Source organism: Puma concolor, chromosome A1, assembly GCF_028749965.1.
Source record: "Puma concolor isolate L17-30 chromosome A1, mPumCon1.1.hap2, whole genome shotgun sequence".
In the NCBI taxonomy this organism is placed as follows: domain Eukaryota; kingdom Metazoa; phylum Chordata; class Mammalia; order Carnivora; family Felidae; genus Puma; species Puma concolor.
Window position 1 is genome coordinate 131,085,577 of NC_141667.1, and position 27,705 is coordinate 131,113,281.

The 27,705-nt window shown below is 39.2% G+C and overlaps 2 protein-coding genes across 4 annotated transcripts in view; one reads left to right on the forward strand and one right to left on the reverse strand.

Moving 5' to 3' along the window:
- Positions 1 to 25,611, forward strand: part of AFF4 (ALF transcription elongation factor 4) — a 100,743-nt gene extending 75,132 nt beyond the window's left edge. For all 3 annotated transcript variants that reach the window (XM_025923630.2, XM_086704199.1, XM_086704192.1), the window contains 11 exons: positions 223 to 1,140; positions 5,769 to 5,857; positions 6,466 to 6,706; positions 11,788 to 11,882; positions 12,313 to 12,376; positions 12,494 to 12,630; positions 12,891 to 12,962; positions 14,085 to 14,178; positions 14,990 to 15,033; positions 16,230 to 16,450; positions 19,829 to 25,611. In XM_025923630.2, coding sequence (XP_025779415.2) covers positions 223 to 1,140; positions 5,769 to 5,857; positions 6,466 to 6,706; positions 11,788 to 11,882; positions 12,313 to 12,376; positions 12,494 to 12,630; positions 12,891 to 12,962; positions 14,085 to 14,178; positions 14,990 to 15,033; positions 16,230 to 16,450; positions 19,829 to 19,956 — 2,103 coding nt within the window. In that variant the 3' untranslated portion in view covers positions 19,957 to 25,611. The remainder of the gene's footprint in view (positions 1 to 222; positions 1,141 to 5,768; positions 5,858 to 6,465; positions 6,707 to 11,787; positions 11,883 to 12,312; positions 12,377 to 12,493; positions 12,631 to 12,890; positions 12,963 to 14,084; positions 14,179 to 14,989; positions 15,034 to 16,229; positions 16,451 to 19,828) is intronic.
- A 627-nt stretch (positions 25,612 to 26,238) lies between these two features.
- Positions 26,239 to 27,529, reverse strand: LEAP2 (liver enriched antimicrobial peptide 2). Its single transcript, XM_025924802.2, has 3 exons — positions 27,176 to 27,529; positions 26,815 to 26,954; positions 26,239 to 26,523 (listed from the first exon to the last, which is right to left on the reverse strand). The coding sequence occupies exons 1-3, from the start codon at positions 27,230 to 27,232 to the stop codon at positions 26,487 to 26,489; spliced, it is 234 nt and encodes a 77-aa protein (XP_025780587.1). The 5' UTR covers positions 27,233 to 27,529; the 3' UTR covers positions 26,239 to 26,486.
- Positions 27,530 to 27,705: the final 176 nt, after the last annotated feature.

Here is a 27,705-nt window from a genome sequence, read left to right on the forward strand (position 1 = left end):
AATAAATGTTTGGTCTAGATTAGGAATTTCATCTTTGAAGTTGGGTTCCTGACAGGAATCTTTAATGTTTAAAGGCCATTTGTAACATTAAGCTTATCTCCTCATTCAAGTGATGAGAGCTCTGATAGTCAATATTCAGCCCTTTGCTTTAGTTCAATCAAAAGTATGAAAAACAGATGGCTCTGTGCTCTTAGACATTGTATTTTTGTTTCTGTTTTTCAGCCTGAACCACCACCAACAAACAAATGGCAACTTGATAATTGGTTGAATAAAGTGAACCCACATAAAGTGTCACCAGCTTCTTCTGTGGACAGTAACATCCCCTCATCTCAAGGCTATAAAAAGGAAGGCCGAGAACAGGGCACCGGGAATAGCTACACTGATCCAGGGGGGCCTAAAGAAACAAGTTCTGCTACTCCTGGACGAGACTCCAAGACTGTCCAAAAGGGATCAGAAAGTGGGCGCGGGAGGCAGAAGTCCCCTGCACAGAGTGACAGTACAACACAGAGGAGAACTGTAGGCAAAAAACAACCCAAAAAGGCTGAGAAGGCAGCTGCTGAAGAGCCCCGGGGAGGCCTGAAGATAGAAAGTGAAACCCCTGTAGACATGGCTACCAGCATACCTTCCAGCAGACACAAAGCAGCCACCAAAGGCTCAAGGAAACCCAATATAAAAAAGGAGTCCAAATCTTCCCCTCGACCTTCTGCAGAAAAAAAGAAATACAAGTCAACGAGTAAATCTTCCCAGAAATCAAGGGAAATCATAGAAACAGATACCTCATCCTCAGATTCGGATGAAAGCGAGAGCCTTCCTCCTTCCTCACAAACTCCTAAGTACCCTGAGAGTAACAGGACTCCCGTGAAACCCTCCTCAGTGGAGGAAGAAGATAGCTTTTTTCGGCAACGAATGTTCTCTCCTATGGAAGAGAAGGAACTTCTTTCACCCCTCAGTGAGCCTGATGACAGGTATCCACTTATTGTGAAGATTGACCTGAATCTCTTGACCAGAATACCAGGAAAGCCTTACAAAGAAACAGAGCCACCCAAGGGGGAAAAGAAAAATGTGCCAGAAAAGCACACAAGAGAGGCTCAGAAACAAGCCTCAGAAAAAGTTTCCAACAAAGGCAAGAGGAAACATAAGGTTTGTAAAGGGTTTTTGTTGTTGTTTTGTTTTTTAAACATCAGAACCTGAAATGCAGTGGAAATCTTGGTAAGCCAGAAAATACCTAGTTGAGTTATAGCTGTGAGAGAAAATAGAGGGGAAGCCCAAGACCCAAGTGAAGCTACAGACAGAACAGTCCTTCAGGACCACTGTGCCTCTGCCTGGCTCCTTTAATGAAGCAGGATAGTTTCTGATCAAGTAAGAAATGAGCCAGTGCTTCTGTTCAGAGTATGTACTGGCCAGCGTATAGATGAGAGTGAAGCAGGGATTGCAAACAGGCCTTCACAACATTGTTAAAATTTTGATTTTAAATGTCTTTAGTTGGGATATATATTTTCCAGGTTGTCACATTCTCTTAAAAAAATTTTTTTTTTAAATGTTTATGTATATTTGAGAGAGAAAGAGAGCAGGGGAGGGGTAGAGAGAGAGGGAGACACAGAATCTGAAGCAGGCTCCTGGCTCTGAGCTGTCCACACAGAGCCCGAAGCAGAGCCCAAACTCCCAAACCATGAGATCATGACTTGAGCAGAAGTTGGACGCTTAACCAACTGAGCCACCCAGGTGCCCCCAGGCTGTCACATTCTGTAACACTCTCTTCTATCTTATACCCAGACGAAGTCACACTCTTTAAATTACTAATTCCAGTTAAAAAATGGGCTCATCAGGGGCGCCTGGGTGGCGCAGTCGGTTAAGCGTCCGACTTCAGCCAGGTCACGATCTCGCGGTCCGTGAGTTCGAGCCCCGCGTCAGGCTCTGGGCTGATGGCTCAGAGCCTGGAGCCTGTTTCCGATTCTGTGTCTCCCTCTCTCTCTGCCCCTCCCCTGTTCATGCTCTGTCTCTCTCTGTCCCAAAAATAAATAAAACGTTGAAAAAAAAAAAAAAATGGGCTCATCAATTTTGGACAAATTCTTAAGAATTTCACCAATCCTCTGTACATACCTGTGCCCCAGCTTTTTTTTTCCTTTTCGACCACCCATGTCTGCAGGTTTAAAACTAAGCACATCTGCTGGCACATGGCCAGCTCTTGTCCTTAAAGTCTTTTGTGATAATTTGGATTTAGAGATGATGCTTAGTATATAATGTCAGCCTTTTTAAACTGAGGAAATGTGAAAACTCACAGATGTCTTTGATTGGAGGATAATGACATGTAATGAAAAGAGCTGAACAACTTATGAGTATAGACAGATTCTTTGGGGAAAAAACCAGCTTCATCTTTCAGGTCTAGTGAGACATTTTTAGAGGAAAGAAAATCTTAATGATTTATATTAAAAAAATTTCTTTTGAATGTTTATTTATTTTTGAGAGAGAGAGGGAGGGAGGGACAGAGAGAGAGGGAGACACAGTATTGGAAGTAGGTTCCAGGCTCTCAGCTGTCAGCACAGAGCCCCACACGGGGCTGGAGCCCACAAACAGTGAGATCATGACCTGACCCAAAGTCAGACGCTCAACTGACTGAGCCACCCAGGCTCAGGTAGAGCCACCCAGTCTACCAGGTAGACTCAGAGCAAAACCCCAATCCCAGTTGACCGTGGCAATCTCACATCAGAGGATAGAAAGAATAAAGCATTTTTTAAAATGAGTGAACTGGAGGTTTTTCCTCTGTTTTTTTTCTTAAAACCACAGTACAGAAGTGCAGATGATGATACATATTTGGACAAACTAGAATAATACCCTTTTTTTTAATCTTCAAAAATATACGATTTATAAAAATATGAATTTCTAGAAAAATGAAGCGTACTATTTTCAGTGCTATAGCTAATGAGTTTCATTATTGTAGTATAGGGAAGCTTTTTAGACCAGTAAGTTTAGGGCTGCTGCCCCTGTAGAGCTGCAACCTCAGATTGCTGGACTTGGGATTTAATTCATAGAATTACATGAAATAAGAGCTTATAAATAAATGATGGACTCTGCTCTTTAGAAGACTAAGGTGCTTCTTATGGAACTAAAAAATGGTCCTTTTATGCTTAAAAAGTATTACATGTTATGAGATTTGATATGATATAGAGATAGAATATGTAATGTCCTTTTTACTCTTGTTTAAAATTCTATAATATATAACTTACAACAAAATCCCCTTCTTCTAAAAGAAATTCTCCATACTCCTCCCCTTCCCCACATCTCATTGGCATGTTATATTCCTCCCAAGTTTTGGTTTTTTTGGTTGTTTTTTTTTTTTAAGAGAGCAGGGGAGGGGCAGAGAGAGGGGGAGAGTGTCTTAAGCAGGCTTCATGCTCAGCACATAGCCCGACACGAGGCTCAATCTCATGACCCAGAGATCATAACCTGAGCTGAAGTCAGAAGTCAGATGCTGACTGAGCCACCTGGGAGCCCCCCAAGTTTTTTTATATCAATACCTGTAAGTCAGATTTTGATTTTATAAAATCAGAATCAAGTTAGGAAACTTAGTAATGGTTTTTTGAGTGTCCTGACTTTGGTAAAATTGTCAGGGGTAGTTTCTGAAGATAAATCAGATGGTACTGAGAGGAGTCCCAGCTAAGAGTAATGATGGATTTAGATTATTTTTCTCATGTTTTTTTTTAATTTTTGTTTTTAACGTTTATTTTTGAGACAGAGAGAGACAGAGCATGAACGGGGGAGGATCAGAGAGGGAGACACAGAATCTGAAACAGGCTCCAGGCTCTGAGCTGTCAGCACAGAGCCCGACACGGGGCTCGAACTCACGGACAGCGAGATCATGACCCGAGCCGAAGTCGGCCGCTCAACTGACTGAGCCACCCAGGCGCCCCTGTTTTGTTTTGTTTTTAATGTTTATTTATTTTTGATAGAGAGAGACACAGTGCAAGTGTGGGAGGGGCAGAGAGAGGGAGACACAGAATGCGAAGCAGGCTCCAGGCTCTTGAGCTGTCAACACAGAGCCCCATGCGGGGCTCGAACTCCTAGGCTGTGAGATCATGATCTGGGCTGAAGCTGACCACTCAACCGACTGACCCACCCAGGTGCCCCTGGTTTTGTCTTGTTTTTAATGTTCATTTATTTTTGAGAGATAGCATGTGTGCGAGCAGGGGAGGAGGGGCAGAGAGAGAGAGAGACAGAGGATACGAAGCAGGCTCCACACTGACAACAGAGAGCCACACGTTGGGTCTCAAACTCATAAACAAGAGATCATGACCCAAGGCAAAGTTGGACACTTAACCAACTGAACCACCCAGGCGCCCCCTCGTGTTTTTATGTGTCCACTTTCAATCTTTTGTGTAAGGGAACAGATTTCTTTGTTACAGTAGAATGTTTGCAATCTTGGGCCCTGATACTTGAAGCAGTAAGAAAATTTACAATCACTCAGGAAAGTAGCTTTGGTAATTATAGATAGGCTAATAGCTTTTGTTTTAGCAAAAAGAGTCTTTCAAAATCATCAGGTTTGGCTATAATAAAAAATATGGACAGTAGCAAGTATTGGCAGAGATGTGGAGGAGTTAGAATTTTATATGGTGCTGGTGGGAATATAAAATGATGTGTAGCCACTTTGGAACACAGTTTCAGCAGTTCCTCAAAAAGTTAAAGGTAGTGTTACTTAATTTTTTTTAATTTTAATTTTTTAACGTTTATTTATTTTTGAGAGAGAGACAGAGTGCAAGCAGAAGAGGAGCAGAGAGAGAGAGAGAGAGAGAGAGATACAGAATCTGAAGCAGACTCCAGGCTCTGAACTGTCACTACAGAGCCCGACGCGGGGCTTGAACCCACGAAATGTGAGATCATGACCCAAGCCGAAGTCGGATACTTAATCGGCTGAGCCACCCAGGCACCCCAGTGTTACTTTAGGACCCAAAAATTCCAATCCATTCCACTTAAGTATATACCCAAGAGAAAAGAAAACATGTTTACCCCCAAATTTATACTTGAATGTTCACAGGAGTATTGTTTGTATTAGCCAAGAAGTGGAGACAACTCAAATGGCCATTAAGTGATGAATGGGTAGATAAAATGTGGTATATGCATACAATGGAGTATATTCAGGTATGAAAACAAATGAAGTGCTGATACATGCTAAAGCATGGATGAACTTTAAAAATATACTAAGTGACAGGAGGCAGACACAAAAGACCACATATATGATTCCATTTATATAAAATGTCTAGAATAGGCAAATCTATAAAGATGAAATACATAGATCAGCGGTTATTAGAGTCTGGGAGTGAAGGGAATGGGGGGAATGCCTGCTATAGGGTAGAGGGGTCTTTGAGATGTTGAAAATGTTCTAGAATTATTTGTGGTAAGGTTGTACACTTCTGTGAATATACTAAAAGTCATTGAATTGTGTACTTTTAAAGAGTGGATTTTATTGTATGTGAGTTATATCTCAATTATAACTTCATTCTTCCTGCAGAATCATTAGGATAAAAAGATGTCATCTCAAGACTCTATAGGAAATGTATTTCAGTATTTGGGCTCTGTTTATCTAAATAGGAGACTTCTCCACCTTGAAACTCAGTTTATTTAGCATGGCTTACATGAATTTTTTTCACTTCTTATTTCTTTTCTTTTTGAAACTTACCAGGGATGAACTATTTGAGGGTGACTTGTGCTGGAAACTGAAATTAGGTGAATAAAAATCAAATGTAGTAGTTGCTTTTTTCCTATTTTTCATCCAGAATGAAGATGATAACCGAGCCAATGACAGCAAGAAACCCAAAACAGAGGACAAGAATTCAGCAGGTCACAAGCCATCCAGCAACAGAGAGTATGTCCCCCAAACATGTTACATGTGTGTTAATATGTGTATGTCATTTGCTGTTGTGTACTTCCTGATGTGCTCTTAGAATGTTCCTTTTAGTAAGTATATGTCCTATCTGTGCGTATGTATACATATACCAGCTAGTGGGAGATTTTATTTTTAGCTAATTGGGTCAGAAAGTTTTTAAGATTCAGTCTGTTCTTCTTTCTTTAGTGGAGTAGGGTTGAATATAGGCTAAGAAATAAACTAAAGTGTTACCACTTTCTGGCTAAATGACAAGCTTAACTGTAACTTGCAAGAGACCAATTTCTAACTTAGGAACTTACTAATATCTTCATCGTTCATCTTCTCATTTATGTAATCAGTATTTATTGAATACTTGCTGTGTGGCAGGCCAAGATTTAAGCACTGGGTGTACAACCAGAGGGTGGAAAACACATGAGATGGCCTGTCCTCATGAAATGTACACTTTTATTTTGTTTTATAGAAATCATGTGTTTTAATTAACTCAGGGAAAAATAAATTTGTCTTGAAAGCAGACAGAGAGAAATAGAAAAAAATCCATCATAGCTACATGACTGTGGAGAATTAAGGGCATTTGTTTGGTTTGGCAGGTCAACTAAGCAAAGTGCTGCAAAAGAAAAGGATTTGTTGCCTTCTCCTGCTGGACCCGTTCCTTCAAAAGATCCAAAAACAGAGCATGGCTCTCGGAAGAGGACTATTAGTCAGTCATCTTCTTTAAAGTCAAGTAATAACAGCAACAAGGAGAATAGTGGCAGCAGCAAAAACAGTTCCTCCACATCAAAGCAGAAGAAGACTGAAGGGAAGACTTCCAGTAGCTCTAAGGAGGTCAAGGTAAGTCACTAGAGGCCTGAGCCTTTTGAAAACCAATCCCATTGCCATAGGAATTCTCCAAGGTGACATTGTACTTTGAAAATCTTGTAAACCTCTCCTTAAACTTGTAGGCCTATGTGTTTTCATCTCAAAATGTCATAATCTTGATAATGAACGTATGCAGTGATCTCAGACCATGAAAGCAATAAGTCACCTGCCAACATGCATATTAATTAAGACAAACGCTTAATTGGAAAAGTTGGTTTTGGAAGAAAGTAGCTGATTATGATCTAATTATAAATCACTCCATTTGCTATGATCGATTGTGTATAGTTTGTAATTGGCTTTAGATTTTTTAGAATTAGATTTTACAAGCAAGTTATATTACATAAAGTGATAAGGCAACTAATTTGGCTTTGATTCATGAAGGAAATTCTTTAGGTAAATTAGCATTGGAACTATTCCTAGAGCATGATCATAACATAGGGCTTTTTTTTTTTTTTTTTTAGTTTATTTTGAGAGAGAGAGAGAGACTAAGTGCAAGTGGGGGAGGTGCAGAGGGAGAATCCCAAAGAGGCTCTGCACTGACAGTGGGGGCCCAGACCCACGAACCATGAGATCTTGACCTGAGCAGAGTCAGATGCTTAACCGACTGAGCCACCCAGGTGCCCAATAGGGGAATATTCTTAATGTTCATGGATGGAGAATTGGATCATAGAAGCTTTCTCAAGGCTATACCTTATCAGAATCTTACCCTCAGTTTTTTTTACGAGGTTATTTGCATTACTTTCTGAACTGTTTTGATTGGGAGCAAACTCTGACAAAATTAAGAAAATACCTTGATTTTTTTTCTTAATGTTTATTTATTCTTGAGAGAGAGAGAAACAGAGTGTGAGCAGGGGAGGGGCAGAGAGAGTGGAAGACACAGAATCCAAAGCAGACTCCAGGCTCTGAGCTATCAGCACAGAGCCCAATGCAGGGCTCGAACTCACGAACTGCGAGATCATGACCTGAGCTGAAGTAGGATGCTCAACCGACTAAGCCATCCAGGTGCCCCAAATACATAGATTTTTAAGAATATAGTTCACTGGATTGTTGTTTGTGACTTGAGTAGGCAAAGGTTTGAGAGTTGAAAAAATTGCATTAAAAGTAGTTACTCGTGCTTATTAAATGTAGTAGTTAAGTCTTTGAAATTGAGGTAATTTTAATTGTGAACAACATCTGAAATTGAGATATACAGAAGGCTTTTTCCGCAGTTGGACACCCTTCTGTAATGGTTTAGAGTAGAAGTCCTAGTGTCCTTAAGGGACCTGACTGTCCTCTTGACCTCCTTCACCGTCCCACTTCTGTGTCAACTTGCTGACTGGCTCTTTTTCTATTTTCCATCCTTTAGCTGTAGGATTTGAGGTCTGTATGCTTATTTCTTGAAACCTCTTACCTCTCTCTTTTTAAATGTACTCTTTAAGTGAGCTCACCCACTCATATGGCTTTTGTGATCTCATAGGTAAAAACTCTTATGTCTTCCTTGTTGGTTTGTCAGGTCCTTGAAAGCAGGGATTTGTATCTTATTTTGTGTTTTCTCCATTGTTTAACTTACTGGGTAATCAGGAAATATTTGTTGGATCAAGTGTAGTTATTTGGTATTCTGTTGTTGGTGACAAAATATAAAATATAGGCCCTGACCACTTTGATTCCAACACCTTAGGGCATTTTTAACAGTTATTAAAATTGTTAATGTTAGTCTTGGCAATTTCCAATTTAGGAAATTTTATATGGGTTTATTAAAGAACACTCTATAGGCACATCTGGAGGACTCACTCAGTTAAGCTTCTGACTTCACCTCAGGTGATGATCTCATGGTTCGTGGGTTCAAGCCCCGCATCGGGCTCTGTGCTGACAACTCATAGCCTGGAGCCTGCTTTGGATTCTGTCTCCCTCTCTCTATGCCCTTCCTCTGTCTGTGCTCTCTTTCAATCTCAAAAATAAATAAATATTAAAAAAATTTTTTTTAATAAAAGAATCTGTAATTTAGTTAGAAAATGTACTTTTTCTTATCACTTTAAGAATAGATAATATGGAAAAACAAAATTACATATAATTTTTGTGTTTCTACATATTTGCTCCTGTTACCAAATATTTGAAATATGTTGGCATAAAGTTGTTGATTACAATCTCTTATGCTTTTGGTATTTGTAACATCTCTTATATTTCTCTTTTGTTCTTGATATTAGTTCTCTATGCCATTTCTTTTTTTTTTCCCCTTGATTAGTGTCATCAGAGGCTTATTAGTTTTACTTGTCTTTTCAAAAAAGAGCCTTTGTTTTTCTTGATTCTCTGTGGTTTACTTTTTATTTCTATTTTGTTAATTTTTAGTCTATAATTTCCTTTCTTTTTGTTTTGCTGTTCTGTTTACTGAGGTTTTTTTTTTTTTTTAAGTTTATTTATTTTGAGAGAGAGAGCACAAGCAGAGGAGCAGAGAGAGAGGAAAAGAGAGAATCCCAAGCAGGCCCTCCTCCCCCTGTCAGCTCGGAGCCCAATGCTGGGCTTGAACTCATAAACCGCGAGATCAAGACCTGAGCCGAAACCAAGAGTTAGATGCTTTATTGACTGAGCTACCCAGGCTCCCTCTGTTTACTTTTTTTTTTTTTTAATATTTATTTTTGAGAGAGAGAGACACACACAGACAGAGTAGTGTGTGGGGGAGGGGCAGAGAGAGAGGGAGACACAGAATCTGAAGCAGGCTCCAGGCTCTGAGCTGTCAGCACAGAGCCTGACATGGGGCTTGAACTCACGGACTGCGAGATCATGACCTGAGCCAAAGTCAGACGCTTAACCAACTGAGCCACTCAGGTGCCCCTCTGTTCACTGACTTTTAAAGATGGAAACTTAGCTCATTAATTTTTAAATTAAGTTTAAGCCTTTTTTCTTTCTCTAACATAAGCAGTTAAGCTATATATTTTCCTTTAACTACTGTATATGTGCATCCTAGAAGATATGGAATGATTTTATAACTCAGTTTAAAATTTTTTCTAATTTCCAGTGTGATTTCATCTTTGACACTAGAGTTCTTTAAAAGTGGATTAACCGGGGCGCCTGGGTGGCTCAGTCGGTTGAGCGGCCGACCTCTGCTCAGGTCATGATCTCGCGGTCCGTGAGTTCGAGCCCCGCGTCGGGCTCTGTGCTGACAGCTCAGAGCCTGGAGCCAGCTTCAGATTCTGTGTCTCCCTCTCTCTCTGACCCTCCCCTGTTCATGCTCTGTCTCTCTCTGTCTCAAAAATAAATAAACGTTAAAAAAATTTTTTTAAAAATAAAAAAAAATAAAAGTGGATTAATCAATGTCCAAACATATGGAGATTTGCTGGTTATCATCTGGTTAGTGTTGCTACATTAATTGCATTGGGGCTGGAAAATTGTCTGCATGGTAGCAGTCTTTTGAAATTTGTTAAGATCTGCTTTATGAGAGGGATGCCCGGGGGGCTCAGTTGGCTAAACGTCTGACTTCAGCTTAATTCATGATCTCAAAGTTCGTGAGTTTGAGCCCTGTTTCAGGCTCTCTGCTGTTAGGGTGGAGCCTGCCTCAGATCTCTCTCCCTCTCTCTCTGCCCCTGTCCTACTTGTGCACTTGCTCTCTCTCTTTCAAAAATGTAAACATTAAAAAAAAAAGATTTGCTTTATGAGAGTATAGTATATGGTAGATTTTTGTACTGTTCTGTATTTACTAGAAAAGAATGTCTATTCTGCATATATTGTGGACAAGGAATCTGTGTAATTCACATTGATTAATCCTGTTTTCAGACCTTCTTTATGTTGATATTTTGGTCATTTTGTCCTCTTGTTCCTTTTTCCACAAACTTACAAGATTTGTTTATTTCTTCTAGTTCTGCCAGGTTTTTTTGAGTTGAGATACATCATCATATATCATCATCACCATAATGATTATTTTAATTCTTTGAGGTGCATGCTGTATTGGGTAGAACTGAAAAGCTATTATCATTTAAGAAAAAAGAAATGGTTAGGTTACATGGTTCATTTTCAGTAGATTTTTAAGCACAAGCGGTAAAATTATATATTAATTGGGTTTACTCATGTTGGAACATTCATCCATTTGTAGGATAAATTCTACTTGTTTATCTACTTATCTATCTACTTATTGACTTATTATGTTTTATTATGGAAAAATGTGTATAGGGAAGTAGTTGGGAAGACAGGATCAAAGGCCCCGCATAAAGGGCTATATTGATAGAGGGTAGAATAAAGTTAAGAAGCCTAGACTTGTAAAATGGGACTGCTTCAGGGGCGCCTGGTGGCTCAGTCATTTAAGCATCTTACTCTTGATTTCGGCTCAGTTCATGATCTCAGGGTCTTGAGTTCGAGCCCTGCGTGGGCTCTGCACTGACAATACAGAGATCCTGCTTGGGATTCTCTGTCTCCCCCTCTCTGCCCCTCCCCTGCTCACGCACACCACTCTGTCTCTCCTTCTCCCTCTCTCTCAAAATATAACTAAAATAAACATAAAAAAAGACTCTGAAAAATAAATAAAATAAAATGTGACAGATATGGATTCCGGGAATGCCACTTAAAAGCTGTTTGAACTTGGGTGAGTTACCCTCCTTGACACTGCTTTTTATTCTGTCCCAGTAGCAATACACATTCCATAAGGTTGTTGAAATCTTAATGACTGGCCTAAGTACTTAGTGCCTGGTAAGTAGTAAGCACATAGTAAATGTTAGATGATATTATTGCTGTTTTCAGTGACCAGTAATTATCAGTAAATTTTGTCTTAAGCACTACTACTATTTTGATAGTAGGTTTTTGTCTTCCTTATGTTTCAACAAGTGTCTAGTTCAGTCATTGCCTGGTAATAGTAGACTTTGCTATTAGAATGAATATTTTTGTTTATATAAAGTGGACCCATTCTGTTAAAAAGGGCTTTTACATTGTGAAATTGTAAATGATTATAACAAAGAAATTAATTACTGACAGCAGTGGAATTTTTTGTACTTTTTACTAGTGGCTCAAGAAATACTTCCAGTTTAACTTTAATCACCTCAGAATTTTCAACATACATATTTTTTCAACATTATATATTTTTTTTTGGTTAGGAAAAGGCTCCAAATAGCTCTTCTAACTGTCCTTCCTCTACACCAACTCCTGATGCCTCTAAGCCTCGGAGAACGAAGCTTGCCTTTGACGACAGGTAAGATAAATGTTTCTTATGCTTTGGAGAAATCATTCCAGTCAGCGTGTAAGAAACTTGTTTAAAATCCTATCAGTGACCAGAAGAATTCATATTTGTGTTGTAATGTTCCACAGAACATTTAGATTTTGATTCGAAAGGCATCTGTTCATTCTGAATCTTTCAAACAACTTGGGTAAATTAGTATCTAATACTAGGGAGCTTGATTTCTGTTTCCCTAAGTAGAAAATCTGCCATGAGTTGGCCGAAACGATTCATGCTCCTAACCCAAGAAAAGCATTTGTCAGAAAAACCTGAATTGGATGTTTAGTAGTAGGTCATGTTCTTTACTTGGGGACATGAAAACTGAGGGATGCTAGAGACTAAAATGGAAAGTATTATCTTACAAAAATATTTACTGTTTCATTTACTATAAAAATTTACATTGCAGAAATTATTCAGCAGACCATTATTTACAAGAAGCAAAAAAGCTGAAGCACAATGCAGATGCATTGGTATGTAAACATTCTCACATTTATTTAAGTTAATCAAATTAACTTAAATCTTCATTTGTGGTTTGCTCTCATAGTGCATCAGTGTATTTCTCATTACCTTTATTCTCCTTTCTTCAGTCTGATAGGTTTGAGAAAGCTGTATACTATCTTGATGCTGTGGTATCTTTCATTGAATGTGGGAATGCATTAGAGAAAAATGCTCAGGAATCCAAATCCCCATTCCCTATGTATTCAGAGACAGTGGAGCTCATCAAGTAAGTGGGAAAATTTGCTGCCACATCATTGGCAATAGTATTTCTTTGGTTCATCTTGGAAGGGGCTGATGTAGCTGTATACAGTAAAGCTAAAGAGGATGCTTAATCCTTTATTGTTCTTGGATACAGAGAATTAGATACTTCAGGGGGTATTTTTGCCTTTATTGAAGTTGGGTTCTAATGTTCTGAGGACCAAGGAAGTCATTAGATAAAGGGGAATATTATGTTTTGTGTCATCTGTTTGTTGTTTTAACTCACAGGTACACTATGAAGCTAAAGAATTACTTGGCACCTGATGCTACAGCTGCAGATAAAAGGCTCACAGTACTTTGGTAGGTGTTGGGTTCCAGCCTCTGCTAGGTGACAGGCGGTTCCAGAGCAAATTATGCTGTTATGCCCTTCGGAAAGTTATCCTTGAATCGACCTTTTGTAACCCACTCATAAATCTCAATGGGTAAAGTAGAAAATAACTCAAAATCCCTACGGAAAGATTTAACTTGTTGTCAGTCTCTGATCCATTGCCCTCCTGGCAAATCCTTGGTAGAGTAGAACTCTCCTTGTCTCACATCGTCCCTTTTCCAGGCGCTTCTTTTGGTATCCTCTCTTGTTACTCAACATATCCTATACCTTTCCTTAGGGAGCAAATGTTTAGCTTGCTCAGAATAAAGAATGTGGCTTGTTGGCTTGCTCCCAGGGAGATATTACCAATTTGTTTGTTAAAAGCATTTACTTTACCTGGCACTGGGCTTAATAGCTAGGAATGTAGTGTGGATAAAGTGGCACAGTCTTCTTTGTCATGGAGTCTGGTGTCTAGTGTCAGGAGACAGAAATTAAATAATCACACAAGTATATGAATTCAGTACTTGGAAAGAAAAGTATATATAAGAGAATAGGGTGTAGGGACACGTTATCTTCAGGTAGAGGGGACATGTGCAAGAGGTGTGTGGTGGAAGGAAACAGGAAACTATCAAGGAACTAAAAAGACCAGTGAGAAGTGAAAGTGACTAGAGCGGTAGGCATTGGTGACCGTGCAGGGCTTTGGTCAGCCATAGTAAGGCTTACCTGCGTTGCAGCAGAGTTGTACTATGCATAGTGGAGTCCCCTGGTTTTTGTTGTTTAGTATGAGATATTTATAATTTGATCTAGAGATTCTGCTCCTCAGTGATTTTTTTAATGCGTGTGTTGCAATGACATGTTGGTGTCTTATGGGTGAGGTTTTGATTTTTGAATGTCAGCAAACAGGAGACTAGTCCTCAGTCTCTTCCCCTCCTTGAGGTGTGTACCATAAAGAGCGCATCTTCCAGTTTTGCCTCAGGGTTAGTGTCGTTGACACTTATGCCATGGTCTGTTCACATTAGCCAGTCCTGCGCTCTTGCACGATACAGAAGTTGTCTGTGCAGATATAGCCAGAGTCTGCTGTGCTGGTAAATAAGCTACCCTTTTCCATTGGCCAGCCTGCGATGCCAGTCTTTGCTGTACCTGAGGCTGTTCAAACTGAAGAAGGAAAATGCTCTGAAGTACTCAAAGACACTGACAGAGCACCTGAAGGTAAGTGTGAAAAAGAGGATGGTCCATGTTCTAGGACACAAAATTTGTAAAGTCTCCTATCCCAACCCCAAAAGTGCCTTCATGTCTTGCCTGCCACAGCAAGGGTAGAGCTACTTACTGTCGGTGAACTTTCAAATAGGTTTGAGATTTCTTAAAAAGTTTTTAAATCTATATATATCTGATTGTAGAACCTATGTAGCCATATGCAATAGCACTTACTAATAGTTCAGGGGATGTAGCCTCTTTTTATAATGAAACCGAGTTTATACATTGCAAATGGTATTCTGTTTTACTGCCACCCTTCCTTACACTGTTACATTTGTTTCCTAAACTGTCTATGTTTTTTCCTGCCAGCACCACATAAATCTTCTTAAAATCCTGCCCTGGTTCTGAGTTGGAACCCTTCAGTAGCTTACTGTTGCTTTCAAGGTCAGGTCCAAGCTTCTTACCCTGACCTCAAAGTCATCGAGGTCTCTTTCTCATTCCTTATCTAAACCTCTGCTCCAGAGAAACTGTAGGCTACATCCATTCACTTTCATGCAGCCTTTGCATATAGTATGACTACCCCTCTTCTCTGAGTATTCTCTGTAAGTCTTTCAGAACCCCCAGCTCTCACCTAAGTATTGTCTTTCTGTTGCACATTTACACACACATACATTCTCTCTCTTGCTCTTACATTTTAGGTTCTTAAATTTGTAAAGATTCTTAAGGTCAGTTCTGGCCCAGTGCTTTTGAATATCTGTAGTACTTCAGAAGTTGTGTGTGTGTGTGTTTTTTTTTTTTAATTAAATACATTTTATTTTTTCCACAGAATTCTTACAATAATTCTCAAGCACCATCACCTGGCTTGGGAAGGTAGGTAAATTTTATTCTATAAAGTATTTTTTGTGACACAATTATTTATTTTTGTTTGTAAAAGTGGAATGGGTGGTAAGGTCTAATTTCCAAAAATGGAAAGATGACAATTCTTTAAAAATTACAACTATTTCTAATAAAGTATTTTTTAAAGTTTTCATTTTTCTGTTTATTTTTACTAAGTTGAAAATATGATAATGAGCATAATCTTAGAAAGAGTAGAGAAGAGGATATTTCACCTGGAGAAATCTTGAGTTTTTTTAATAACACCTCAGTCCTTCTCATAGTTTGATTTCCACACCTACTTGGGTTTTTATCACGATGGGATTATTGTGGCTTTTCCTGCCTTCCTGTGTCACCCCCACCAAAAGGAGGCAAATTGCCATGAAAGCTTTTTTTGTGTGTAAGTTTACTTAGTTATTATTTTTATCTTAACTGACTTTCTGTCTTTGCCCTTGTGTATTTTCTTAATCAAATTTCTAGTGCTAAAAGTGAAGATAAAAATATTCTTAACAAATAGCCTCCCCCCCCCAACTTTTGTTTGATTTTCCTTTTTTTTTTTAAACGGTCTTTGGCATTTCCACAAATTTTAGTACTGCTGAAATGTACCTGTCAGAGTTCAACATGTGTTTCCTGAGAAAGATTTAATTGACAGGAAGCTTGAAATAATTGCAGTTGATTGAGAAATCTGTACCTCTTTGTCAGCTTTGAATAACTTGTTTAAACTTGGAAAATACCTGAAATGGAGTTCAAAATAAGATGTTCCTATCTACTACCACAATTTTCTTGTGTTAAATTGCAAATTCCACCCAACTTTCTATAAAACAACTAGAAAAGTACCTATTACGTGCCAGAATAGATGGAAAGTGTGTTGAGCTGGGAGTGAGGTGATCTAACTTCTAAGTCTTTGAAGTGCTACTGACAAGGTGTGTGAACTCCTCCCTTCTTTTCCGTCAAAAGGTGGGACTTATTATTTATTACATTTATTAAAACAAAGAGTCTAGATAGGATGATTCACCATGGGCTTTAGTGAGCTAAGTACTTACTTAGAAGGAATTGTACTTCTCTGGGAACTCTTCTAGTTTAAAAGAATCTTTAAATTTTAAAAGCTTTCATGGAAGAAGAGCCAGTAGAACATTGGTTTCATCACATTCACCATATTCATACGAATAAGTTTCCTGTTTCTCTGTGTGTAGCAAAGCTGTTGGGATGCCTTCCCCTGTATCTCCAAAGCTGTCGCCAGGCAATTCAGGAAATTATTCTTCTGGGGCCAGTAGTGCTTCAGCAAGTGGTTCTTCGGTGACCATTCCACAGAGGATCCACCAGATGGCAGCCAGCTATGTTCAGGTTACGTCCAACTTCCTCTATGCCACCGAAATTTGGGACCAAGCCGAGCAGCTTTCCAAAGAGCAAAAAGGTAGGAAGGTCAATGGAGAGACTTTGAAGGTTGAAATTGTCAAAAAGAGCTTTTATGATCCAGTTAAATAAGTGTCTGATCCGCATTTAGTTTATTATGCAATCGAGAGTTGATGATAATGACCATTGCTTACCAGTCATACTGAATGTACTGAATTTGGTGAAAAAATACCTTTCACTGTACTGGTGACACAGACTAAACTAAAAACAGTTTTTGGTCTAAGACAAATAGGCCTTTGTTTTGGCGCATTAAGGACAGCGCCAGTTATAAAAGTAATAAAAATATATGCTGTTAGGATGGGTGACAGTAAGTTTGACTTAGGCGTAAGATTACATGCAGACATTTTGTACACAGGAGATAGTTAATATGTAAGAAAGCACATTTGGCAGCTCCTGGCTGGCCCAGTCACAGGAGCATGCGATTCTTGGTCTTCAGGGTCATGAGTTTGAGCCCTGTGTTGAGTGTAGAAATTACTAAAAGAAAAATAAATAAAACTTTAAAAAAAAAACACATTCATACTGGATTTTTAGGTCTACTGAAAAACTTACATGGTAAAAGAGACTATAAAATAAATTATTTTCTAGCATTATTCAGTTTTAGGTTATTTGAGACTTTGTACCTTATGTTTGTTAAGTCCCAAACTAAGAACATTGAGAATTATAACATATTTAAAGGTCCTAGGGAAGAATCACCATATTGTACCCTGAAATTAATATAACAGTGTATGTTAACTCTACTGGATTTAAAAAAAAAATTTTTTTTTTCCAACGTTTATTTATTTTTTTGGGACAGAGAGAGACCAAGCATGAACGGGGGAGGGGCAGAGAGAGAGGGAGACACAGAATCGGAAACAGGCTCCAGGCTCTGAGCCATCAGCCCAGAGCCCGACGCGGGGCTCGAACTTGCGGACCGCGAGATCGTGACCTGGCTGAAGTCGGACGCTTAACCGACTGCGCCACCCAGGCGCCCCACTATACTGGATTTTAAATTTAAGAAATAATAATAAAATACTAGGGAAAAGTACTATATAAACACCATAATATTTTCACAGCTTTTATTAGCAAATATGGCAAGTGTGGCAACTATTCAGGTAGATCCTTTGTAGACCAACACTCCCATCAGTCAGTCAAGTGTCTTTCTGTCACAGTGCATTTAAATATTTATTATATAAACAGGTAATCAGATGAAGATGAACGATTCCTATCCCTAAAGAGGGATAATGGGAAGAGAAAGGTAGAAGAGGAACCCCAGCATCAAACATGAAGTTGTGTTTCTTAAAATCCAATTTTTTCTTAAAATTTTAAATACTGTCAGTGTTGCTCAGGAAAGGTTACAAAGCCAAAATTCTTATTAAGTCACTCCTGCTTTACTTTACATTTTTTCTCTTTGATAACAGTTTTCCAGCTTCATTTTTCCTTTTTTAAATCCTCTTCTTTCATTTTTACTTTTTTGCTTGGTACTTTTCAAATATTGACTAAAGGAAAGAGGATGATATAATGAACCCCTGTGCACCTCGCACTCAACTTCAGCTTTACCAATACAGTATTTTGCTAATCTTACTCCATCTCTTTCTGACTCCTGCTTTTCTTTGCCCCTGGAGTATTTTAAAGCAAACAACAGATATTATAACATTTCACCCCAACATACTTTGGTATATGCATCCTTGAGTGATAAGGACTTTTCAAAAACATGATCACTGTGATCACTTTAACACAGTCACCAAAATTAATAGTACTTCCTTTCTGTCACCTAATACCTAGTCTACCATCCAGTTTCCCTTTTGTGGCAAATATGCGGGTTTTGGTTTTTTTTTTTTAAAGACAGCTCCGTTTGTTTCCAACAGAGTCCACACATCCATTGATCAGTCTCCCTCCTCTATTTTTTGGTGTTTTTGGAGGTGGGGCACTGTGCCATTTATGTTGAAGACAAAATGACACATATTCTGGATTTGACTGATTCCTTCCTCATGGTATCATTTAGCTTGCTCCTCTGTCCCCCATATTTCCTTCATACTGATTAGTTACATCTTGAGACTTGATTAGATTCAAGTTCATTATTTTAGATAATACTTCATAGGTGGTGCTCTTGATTTCCTATTATAGCATATTACAGCATATTATGAGGCATGTAATTAATGGTTATCTCTTGTTTAGTGATATTAGGATTTGACCATTGATTGAAATCAGGTGGTTTTAGCCTCAGTTTGATGTAAGATTCCCTGTTAAACTTTAACTTTTTTTTTTTTTAATTTGCTTTAATGTTTGTTCATTTTTGAGAGAGAGACAGAGTGTGAGCGGGAGAAGGGCAAAGAGAAAGGGAGACACAGAAACCGAAGTAGGCTCCAGGCTCTCAGCTTTCAGCACAGAGCCCAGCACGGGGCTCAAACTCACGAACCATGAGATCATGACTTGAGCTGACGTTGGATGCTTAACCGACTGAGCCACCCAGGCGCCCCTCAAACTTTAACTTCTGTTTTAACATCCATTGATGGTTATTATCTATATCCATTATTCCATTAGGAAATAGGAATCTGTCTTCTGATATTCCTTCTGCATTTTTTAGGTGGCATTCTATAAAGGAGACCCTTTTTTCCTCACTGTTTGATTGTGTCTTGTGTTGAGTAGGGCCAGGTCTTCTTCATGAGAATGACCCCATTTTCTCTGCACATATAAAAACTCTTTACCATCTGAGTCCTGCATCCTTCTCTGTCTTCTCCCAAAATTGCATCGGGATCAGATGTTAGGACACTTTCGTTCCATCCTCCTCTGCACCCACCTCACATCCACATCAACGTGTATTTGTTCACATAGGAAGAATCCTTTCATTTCCATCCCTTACATTTTTAAAATATACTGTCTGAAACATGGGATTTAGTTTATCACTGTTGCATGGTATATGATTGCAGCAGAAAGTTTGGATACAGGCTGTCATAAATATCTAACCTCACAGGAGCTGTTACGGGGAAACATGCACAGAACATCGTCCTTTTTTTGTACCACTTGCTTGTTACACAAAAACGGTAAACAGAGACTGTTTTGAGTACATCGTAGCACTAGGTCCCCATTTTAGTAGTGTATACTGCATACTAGCAATTGATAATTTCCATTAGTGGAATTCTGCTTTTATGTATAACACTTAATGCCTAACCATACAGTCTGTTGGAAACGTTTCATGACTTAGAGAAAATAATGTAGCTTGAAAGACAGAGACTATGGGATGGATGGTTTGTTCTAAAACGTGGATGGTCATCATTTTAATGCAGGCGGGAATCTTTTTTTTGACTTCCTATGAATACTGTTTTACAGTCTAGACCAAACTTTTAAAGCAGTGATTGGGGAGAGCATGTATATCATTTAATGACTCTTTTTGGTTTTCTAGAATTCTTTGCTGAACTGGATAAAGTGATGGGCCCTCTCATCTTTAATGCAAGCATCATGACAGACCTGGTTCGATATACCCGGCAGGGACTGCACTGGCTTCGCCAGGATGCCAAGTTGATATCTTGAACTGAACACATTCTCGTTGCCTCTGATTTTCTCCACAACACTGTGTCACATCACGAAGGAAAACTGCCATAACATGCCACCTAGTCGACACTAAGAATGAGGAATGGTTTTTTCCTCCCTGGTTCATGTGTTGTTGTTATTTATAACCCAAAGCCATGATGTCAGTTGACCCCTTTAATATTCCCAATATGGAAAATTATTTAAATGTTTTTAAATCTGCAGCACATTGCTAAGACGGTTTTGGTGATCTGTAATAAGATTGAAATTCCAGCTGCAATTCATAACTAATCAATTGAAATCCTATTTATTTTAATTTTTTTTAAGTTCCCAGATTGGGGCAGTTTAAAACTTAATTATTTCTGCTTATGAATTTACTCTGTTGAAAATTTAGCCTAAGTTTAATGTAGGCATTTTTATTTATATACTTTTGGGAGCTTTGTTACCTAATGTCTTTTTGTGGTAGCTCTTCTAAGAGTAAGAGTTGGTTCATCTAAAACGTGGACGTGTTCTTTCTGTACCTACTACCTGATATTATTTTAAATCGTAACTACAATTTTCTTGCAGAATTTATACTTAGTATTAAGGATATTCTTCTACACATGAAAATCATTTAAATATGAGAAGATGACATTCTCCAGAGAGAAGATGAAATGTGTCTGATTCTGTATGCATTACTTCCGGAACTGTGAATGTGTGTTAATAACACTATAGCAATCACAAGGTGACTATAGCTTGCATTTAATGCATTACAAAAGAGGGCAGGTAAACTTTCTAGAAGACGGATGTCGTGTGAAGGGTTTCATAAAAGGACAATCTTGAACTTCATGGATTTTGCTAAAACCATGTGTTCTTTTTTGTTGCTAATAACTTGACGGTTTTGAAACAGAGTTAAGTTACTGAGGGACAAACAATGATCCAGCTCCCGGGGATGTTGCCTGTATCTCTTTCGGTGATGGTGTTTGAAGGGTTAAATCTCTCTTCAGAATTCTTATTTGTAAAATGTTTTTGCCACACTAGATTGTGATGCTCTCATGGGAGCATGCAGTGACTAATGCAGGAATGGGCTGGAGCTTTGCTGTGTGTGCTTTTGCTGTACAACTTACAGTTTATAATGCCTGAGGTAGAGATGACGTTCTCCTTTTAGACTTGTCTTGTATTGACTGCCTTTGTATTATGAGGGCCCCCTCACCAATGATCTGTGTTTCCGATGGGATCAGAATATTCACACTAGAAAAGTATCTAATTTAGTTCAATGTTAGCTCTCTTGGGAAGGGGAAGGGAGCAGGGGTAGAGCTTAAGAAGCCAGCTCTGTAAGAGTTGTGTATCAGAGTACCTTCCCTGTAAGGTGCATATAGGCGTTAAAAGCGAGAAACGTACCGTCTGTCACGCCCCTTTCGTGCCCCTATCATGTCTGGTGTGCCTTAAATCTTACCTTTGAATGAAACCTTTATGGATTGTTTACAGATGAAGTTTTACACTAGGACCAGATCACCCATGTGGTTGGTCTTCAGCAGTAATAATGTTAAATTCTCTTTACTTTTTAATCTTCCTTTAGGGTCACATAAAGATTAATTATTTCAGAAAAGCTAATGCTTTGGTACATGACTTAGTCTAACCTGTTGGGTAATGCTGCTTCAAAAAATAGTTTATCCTTTTCCCCATTCCAAAAATGAATCCATCCAATCAGAAAAAAGGATTGCCCTGCTATTTACAGATGATTGCTAAGGTTTGAAGTGCGAAAGACGGGATAGAAAATCTCCCAAGCCCAGTGGTGCAGTGAGTCCTCTGTGTTTGAGTCTTTTTTTACACTCATTTCTGAAGCTAGTGAACCCTCATTGTCCTGTGGTTCAAATTTATAGAGCGTTTTAACTGTTTTGTACCTCGGGTTGTTTTTGCATGTCGCTGAAGATCAGAATCTAGAAATTTGGTTGAATTTAACTTTTTTCCCTTAGAGAAGTTGCCTCTGAAATCTTTCTGACTTCATCTTAGTATGTTTTAGGAACAGTTTTCCTTAAGAGGATGACTTCTCAGTGATCTAGGGTAGTTATTGAGAAACTCACCCCTGTTAATCAAGTAGTTGTATGTCCTGTCCTTCTCTGATTGCTCTTACTCTGATTCCTTAATTTGCAGTGATGTCTTAGAAAGGGATTAAGTGTCCTCTGAGCGTTTATACTTTTCAGCAACAGCAGCCAGCTGGGTACCTCTGAATTCCAGTGTGTTCTAATCTCTTGTGTGTCCTGAAAGGCAGCAGGAGTGTTTCTGGGGTCACACTGATACTTGGTTAAAATATAGTTTCCTGCATGTTTTCTGGTGCTGCTCTAAGTTAATTCTCTCTCTGTAAAACTGTTCATTCTTAGAGAATGAATTTTTCAAGCTTTTCATCGTGGAGGGATTTTTCCCACCAGGTGGTAATGGGCAGTGGATCAAAATCGTATCCTAAATAATTGAATTTTTGATGTAATAGTTTGTGGAAACACCACTCCCTCCCCTCTGTGTCCATCTCCTCCAAAGTTGTCTGTGTCTTCATCCGCTCCAGCACAGACTTTGGACTCCTTTATAGGCCACCGTTCCTCCTTCCTCAATAGGTATCTTCACTGTTCTGTAACCATTTAAACCTGAATTTGACAAGTGGCTAAAAACTTACTTCGTCTGAGACTTGTACTTAATATATAGTTAATTATAGAAGTAGCAACTATTTAAAAAAACTCTATTGACTGCTCTTTAAGACCACACTTGTATGCCAGGAGGCAGCAGCCTACACCATTGGACTTTTCACAGGCATCCAGTGGACAGTGGATGAAGTTGTCACATGGTAGTTTTGCCCAGCCTGGGCTGGGCTGTGGGGAACACTCCCCTCCAGGTGATTCAAGCTTCCACAGTCCAGCCCGGGGCCAGTCTGGCTGGGGAGCGTTCAGCCCATTTCTTGCCTCAGGGCCACCTTTTCCTGGGCAAGTAGCCAAGAACTAACTTTATAAGAAATGAGTACTTCAGATCAATCTTCAGCTATAGTTGCTGAAGAGTAGAGAAGCTTGACCATCACGAATTTAATTCTCCAACGTAAAAGCAGTGTAATGTGTGCACGTGCCCACAACATGCCTGTGCTCCGGATAGCTCTCACACTGGTGGATCCATAGGCATCTAGGCTGCGCTTTGCATTCACTTGTGGCTTGATTAGATTCACTGTTGTTGTTGTTTTTAATTGTTGTTTTTTTCTTTTTCTTAAAGAAAGGTTTAATCAGCTAGATCAGACAAGCATCATTTTGTACTTAATGACAGAAACTTTGGGAAATTATATTCACTGAGTGAGCTTGCATTGTGAAGCAAGAGCCTACAAAAGGCACCTGTTCTAAACGAAAGTTCTGGTTCTGGAGGCTCGCAGCACTCTGGAGTTTCAGAGCAGCCAGTGGTTGCTCCAGTCAGTGATGCCTGATTGTGTAGAGGAGAGGTACACTGTGCACTCTTCCTAGGCGTAAGGGTATGCAACTTTGGATTTTAAAATTATGTACACATACACACTTTATATATATGTATGTATGTATGAAAACATGAAATTAGTTTGTCAAAAATGTGTGTGTTTAGTACTTTAGCTTAGTGCAACTATTTCCACATTATTTATTAAATTGATCTAAGACACTTTCTTGTTGACACCTTGAATATTAATGTTCAAGGGTGCAATGTGTATTCCTTTTAGATTGTTAAAGCTTAATTACTATGATTTGTAGTAAATTAACTTTGAGAATATATTTGAGCCCTTCTGTAGTATAATAAGGGTTCTTACAGGGTGGGAAGGATTTTAATTTTCCAGTTGCTAATTGAACAAAATGGCCTCATTATGTATTTTGAATTATAGGAGTTTGCCTCTGGGTCCCAGGAACATCTGATGGGAATGACTGTTTCAGGCAGATTGTGATGATTTTTTTTAAACCTAAGTAAATCCAGAAGCAAAGCATTTCATGTTCATGTAGACTCCTATAACTCATATTCCCTAGTTATGTGGAACACAGATTTCATTTCAGTTTTCATGTATTTACATGTTGGAGAGGCAGACTTTTTTTCCAATAATAAATAACATTGCACATCTAAGGTTGCTATTCAGTAAAATAAATAGAGATAAGTGTCAAATTATTTGGAATATGTAGTGACAAGAGGCCAATGTTTTTTGTGAGCTTGTCTTTGACATACTCCGTAACGGAGAAATTCAGTTTAGACATCGAGACCCTAGAACCAGGCTGGCAAGTGACAGGAAGGAAGTTAGTAGTAGTACGTAAAGCAGATGCTGATTCTGTTCAGTTGAACCGTATGGTTAATTAAAGTCACTGCTCTAGAAAAGCAACGGAAGAATATCTAAATCTCTTCTTTTTGATGGAATCTGGTTACAGAATATGGCATTAGAGTTAAGTCTAAACCGAGTCTTACAGATCTTTAAGCATCCTAAAATAGCAGCCTAAAGTAATCATCACATAATGAAGTTGACTTTCGGAATGTCAGCATTGACCTCTCCTTGCCACCATTGCTCAGCTAAGCATAAATTGCCATTCTTAAAAAGAAGCAAACAAAAAAGCTTCCTAAATGAGCATGGAAAAAAAGCTCCCACCCAGAAATTCTAGTAATATGCAGTTTTTGACCTGTTACTGTTTCCACGTGGGGTTTCTTTTCAGCTTTCAACCACTGGAATTTTCTACTGGCTATGTTCCTCTCTGGAAAATATGTTTGGAAATGCTGCCTTTCAAATCAATGCCATGGTTATCCATACTGTTGAGTTTGTTGTTACTGTTCAAGAAGTGTCCCCCTTTTAAAACTTTATGCACACACCTGGCAAATCACTGACATGAGCGTTCAACAGTACTGGGGTTTGGGGGGGGGGGGCGGGGCTCACCAACAGAGCTGGCCCGGATGGCAGTGCCTAAAAAGGCACTACTTTTGAGGACCAGATGTGAGGTAGGTTGGTTAGCACGGTTATGAAAATTTCTATCTAGCCTCCGTTTTGAATGGTTTTAAGAAATTTTGTATATGGAGGATGGAAATGCTTATATATTTATTGAATCCTTTTATCTTATTTGACATTAAAATTATTTGGTGAATAACGGTTTGATATTTCGGGAGGGTTTTGGAGGGGAAGCAATGCCGCTGATAAAAAGCCTTGTTGATTTTGCAGAAAGGTACTGTTAGTGTCTGATAGGATGCCTTTGTTTTGTACATGATCCAAATCTTTGTTTTACATTTCTTTTATCCAAAATATTTAAGCATCTGACATTTTCAACCAAAATTTCAATTATATACTGTGATTTTTATTTGTTGCAATACATTAAAATTTCAGAGGTACTTTGGGGCTCAAAAGCTAGGATTTCTAAGTATGTGCATTTCACATAATAAAGCTGTTAATGGTGAGCAAAGTATTATATACTAACTAGATTTTTCCACATCTGTATAGTATATTATATGTATTTTGTGGTATTGAGATTATAGAAAGTTTAGAGTGTCAAACATGCGTTTAATGTGTATTTTTAAACAAATTTATGGCAATTAAAATATTTGGAGACAAGGGTATCACATTTCAATTTGTAAAGATCTTTTTAACTCTACTGTGTCATTAAGATGCTTTGTATAATGCCAAACCATAGCTGGAGAAACTAAGTTTAATAAATATCAAATAGATTTTCTGTATTAAAGTTTATAAACACTGTGCTCTTTAAACTTCTTCAACTCTTACTCTGCCTTTTCATGTAATTTCTCTTTTGTAGCTTAGTGTCTACTGCTTCTCTGCTTGAAGAGTCTGGTCCCCTAGTCCGGCTCTCCTTTTCTGATGACAGAAATTCTGAACTTGCTGGCCATGCATCCTTTTGCGTAGATCACAGTTCACCCTGCTCCAGTAGAACTCAGAAAAGTCTTTTCTGCTGTTCTTGGGGGCTTGGGTTTTATTGTTTTATTAAACTAGATTTTTTTCTTCCAGTTCTGCCTCCTTTTCAGTCATAGACAGACTTGGGCCCATCGTCGGGCAGTAAGTGCTGACACTGCCCATGTCTGAGGCCTTGCTGAAGAGTTCTGACCTGGAGCGAAGGGCCGGGATCCAGGGCCACAGCTTGTGAACTTGCCAAGGCTGATCCTCTGGCTCTTAGGAAACTTTTCTCTTGCAGCCTGCCATTGTGTTCTTTATTTCTTACATGTTCACTTTCACTGTCCTTTCCAGATTGAGTAGTCTGTTACTAGGCAATGTTGGGGTTTTTCTGTAGCATACAAAATGAATCCTTTTTCCCCCCAAAAACTTGAATTTGAGACTGAAAATTTCAGTTTGAGACGTTTAATAGTATACATAGAAAAATAAACTCTAAATTGACAAGTTTAGTTAAGGTTATCTACATAACATTCTAAGAAGAAACGGAGACCAGTTTAAAGCATATATCTGTCTTTAAATATTAAAAACACAAAACTGCTTCACTTAAGTGTCTCCAGCCAAAATGCAGTTCATCAATATTCCATAGAATGGAGCATTGTGTAGGTGAATGCTGTCCTCTTTTCCCCCGGTGTGTACGTCATTCCTGGGCCACACTTAGGGAACAGCGTCTTTTTCTTAAGGAAAAGAAAAGGTGGTTTTTAAGACAAAGGTTTAGCAGTGCCCAGAGACATGTCTTCTGTGTTTCCTTCCTCTCCTGGCTCTATCTAACCTCAGGATAGACTGCAGAAAGGAAAGGCACCACTTTTCATGCTAACTTTGTTGAGCTGTTCTTGGTTCTCAAGTCCTGAGGGATTCTCCATGGAGCTCCCGGCTACAGCCCAGGCAGTCGCCTCTCCCAGTTTTATTCTTAGATCTGCGTGTGTGCTCTTCTGTCCTCTGCCCTTCTCCCAAGTTTTTGGAGTTACCTGCACAGCCTCGTGATACACTCAGAATCGTCTCTGCAAGAGGATCCGATGGGCCTGAGGGAAACCCCTCTCCAAAATGGAGTCATTCTCCGTGGCCTTCTCTTTGTTGAACTCGGTTCCAGCATGGGGGAGCCATCTACCTGTAGGGCAAAGACCAGTAAAGCTCAGGCGTGGAAGAGGTGACCCCTTTCTGTACACCTTGGGAGAATGCTCACCGCCAGGATGCTGTAGACTCAGAGCAGAGGGACTTTTCCTCAAGGGCTGAGTCTGGTTCTCAAGTTTGGCCTACAATCCACCCCCCCCCCCCCCCGCCACACCCACCCCTCCACACCACCACGATCCCTGTACACCCACTTCTTACCTGGTCCAACAGCAGCAAGCAGATCATGAGCACCGCAAAGAGTTTGAGATGCCACATCTTGACAGAGGGAGGCTTTTGGAGCCTGAAATCCGGGGGCAGTTCCCACTTCCTTTTATAGACTGGAATTCACCACTTTTATGGTTGCCAGGTAAGATGGGGGCAAAGTTTATATTTGCAACCACGGTTGATGTAATAAGTTAATGTCTACCAGAGGAATGTGCTCAAGGCCTGCCTTTCAGGCACGTTGTATTTACTGATCCCTCATTTGGACTTTGAGTGATTATGTTACTGGCTTGGACGCTGTTACCCATTTTACCAAAAGCACCACCCTCTCCTTCCCTTTGAAAGCCACGTGAAGCCACTGAGGGAAACCAGGCACCTAGCCACATTTTGATTCCAAAATAGCTCAGTGAGGTCACCGTAATCAAAATAAAATTCTAATAGTGAGGTCTTCAGAAATAGTGTTGACCCCTTTTCAGACTTGTCTAGGAAAGAAGCACCAGTCTATCATGTTGCAGGCAATTGGATAA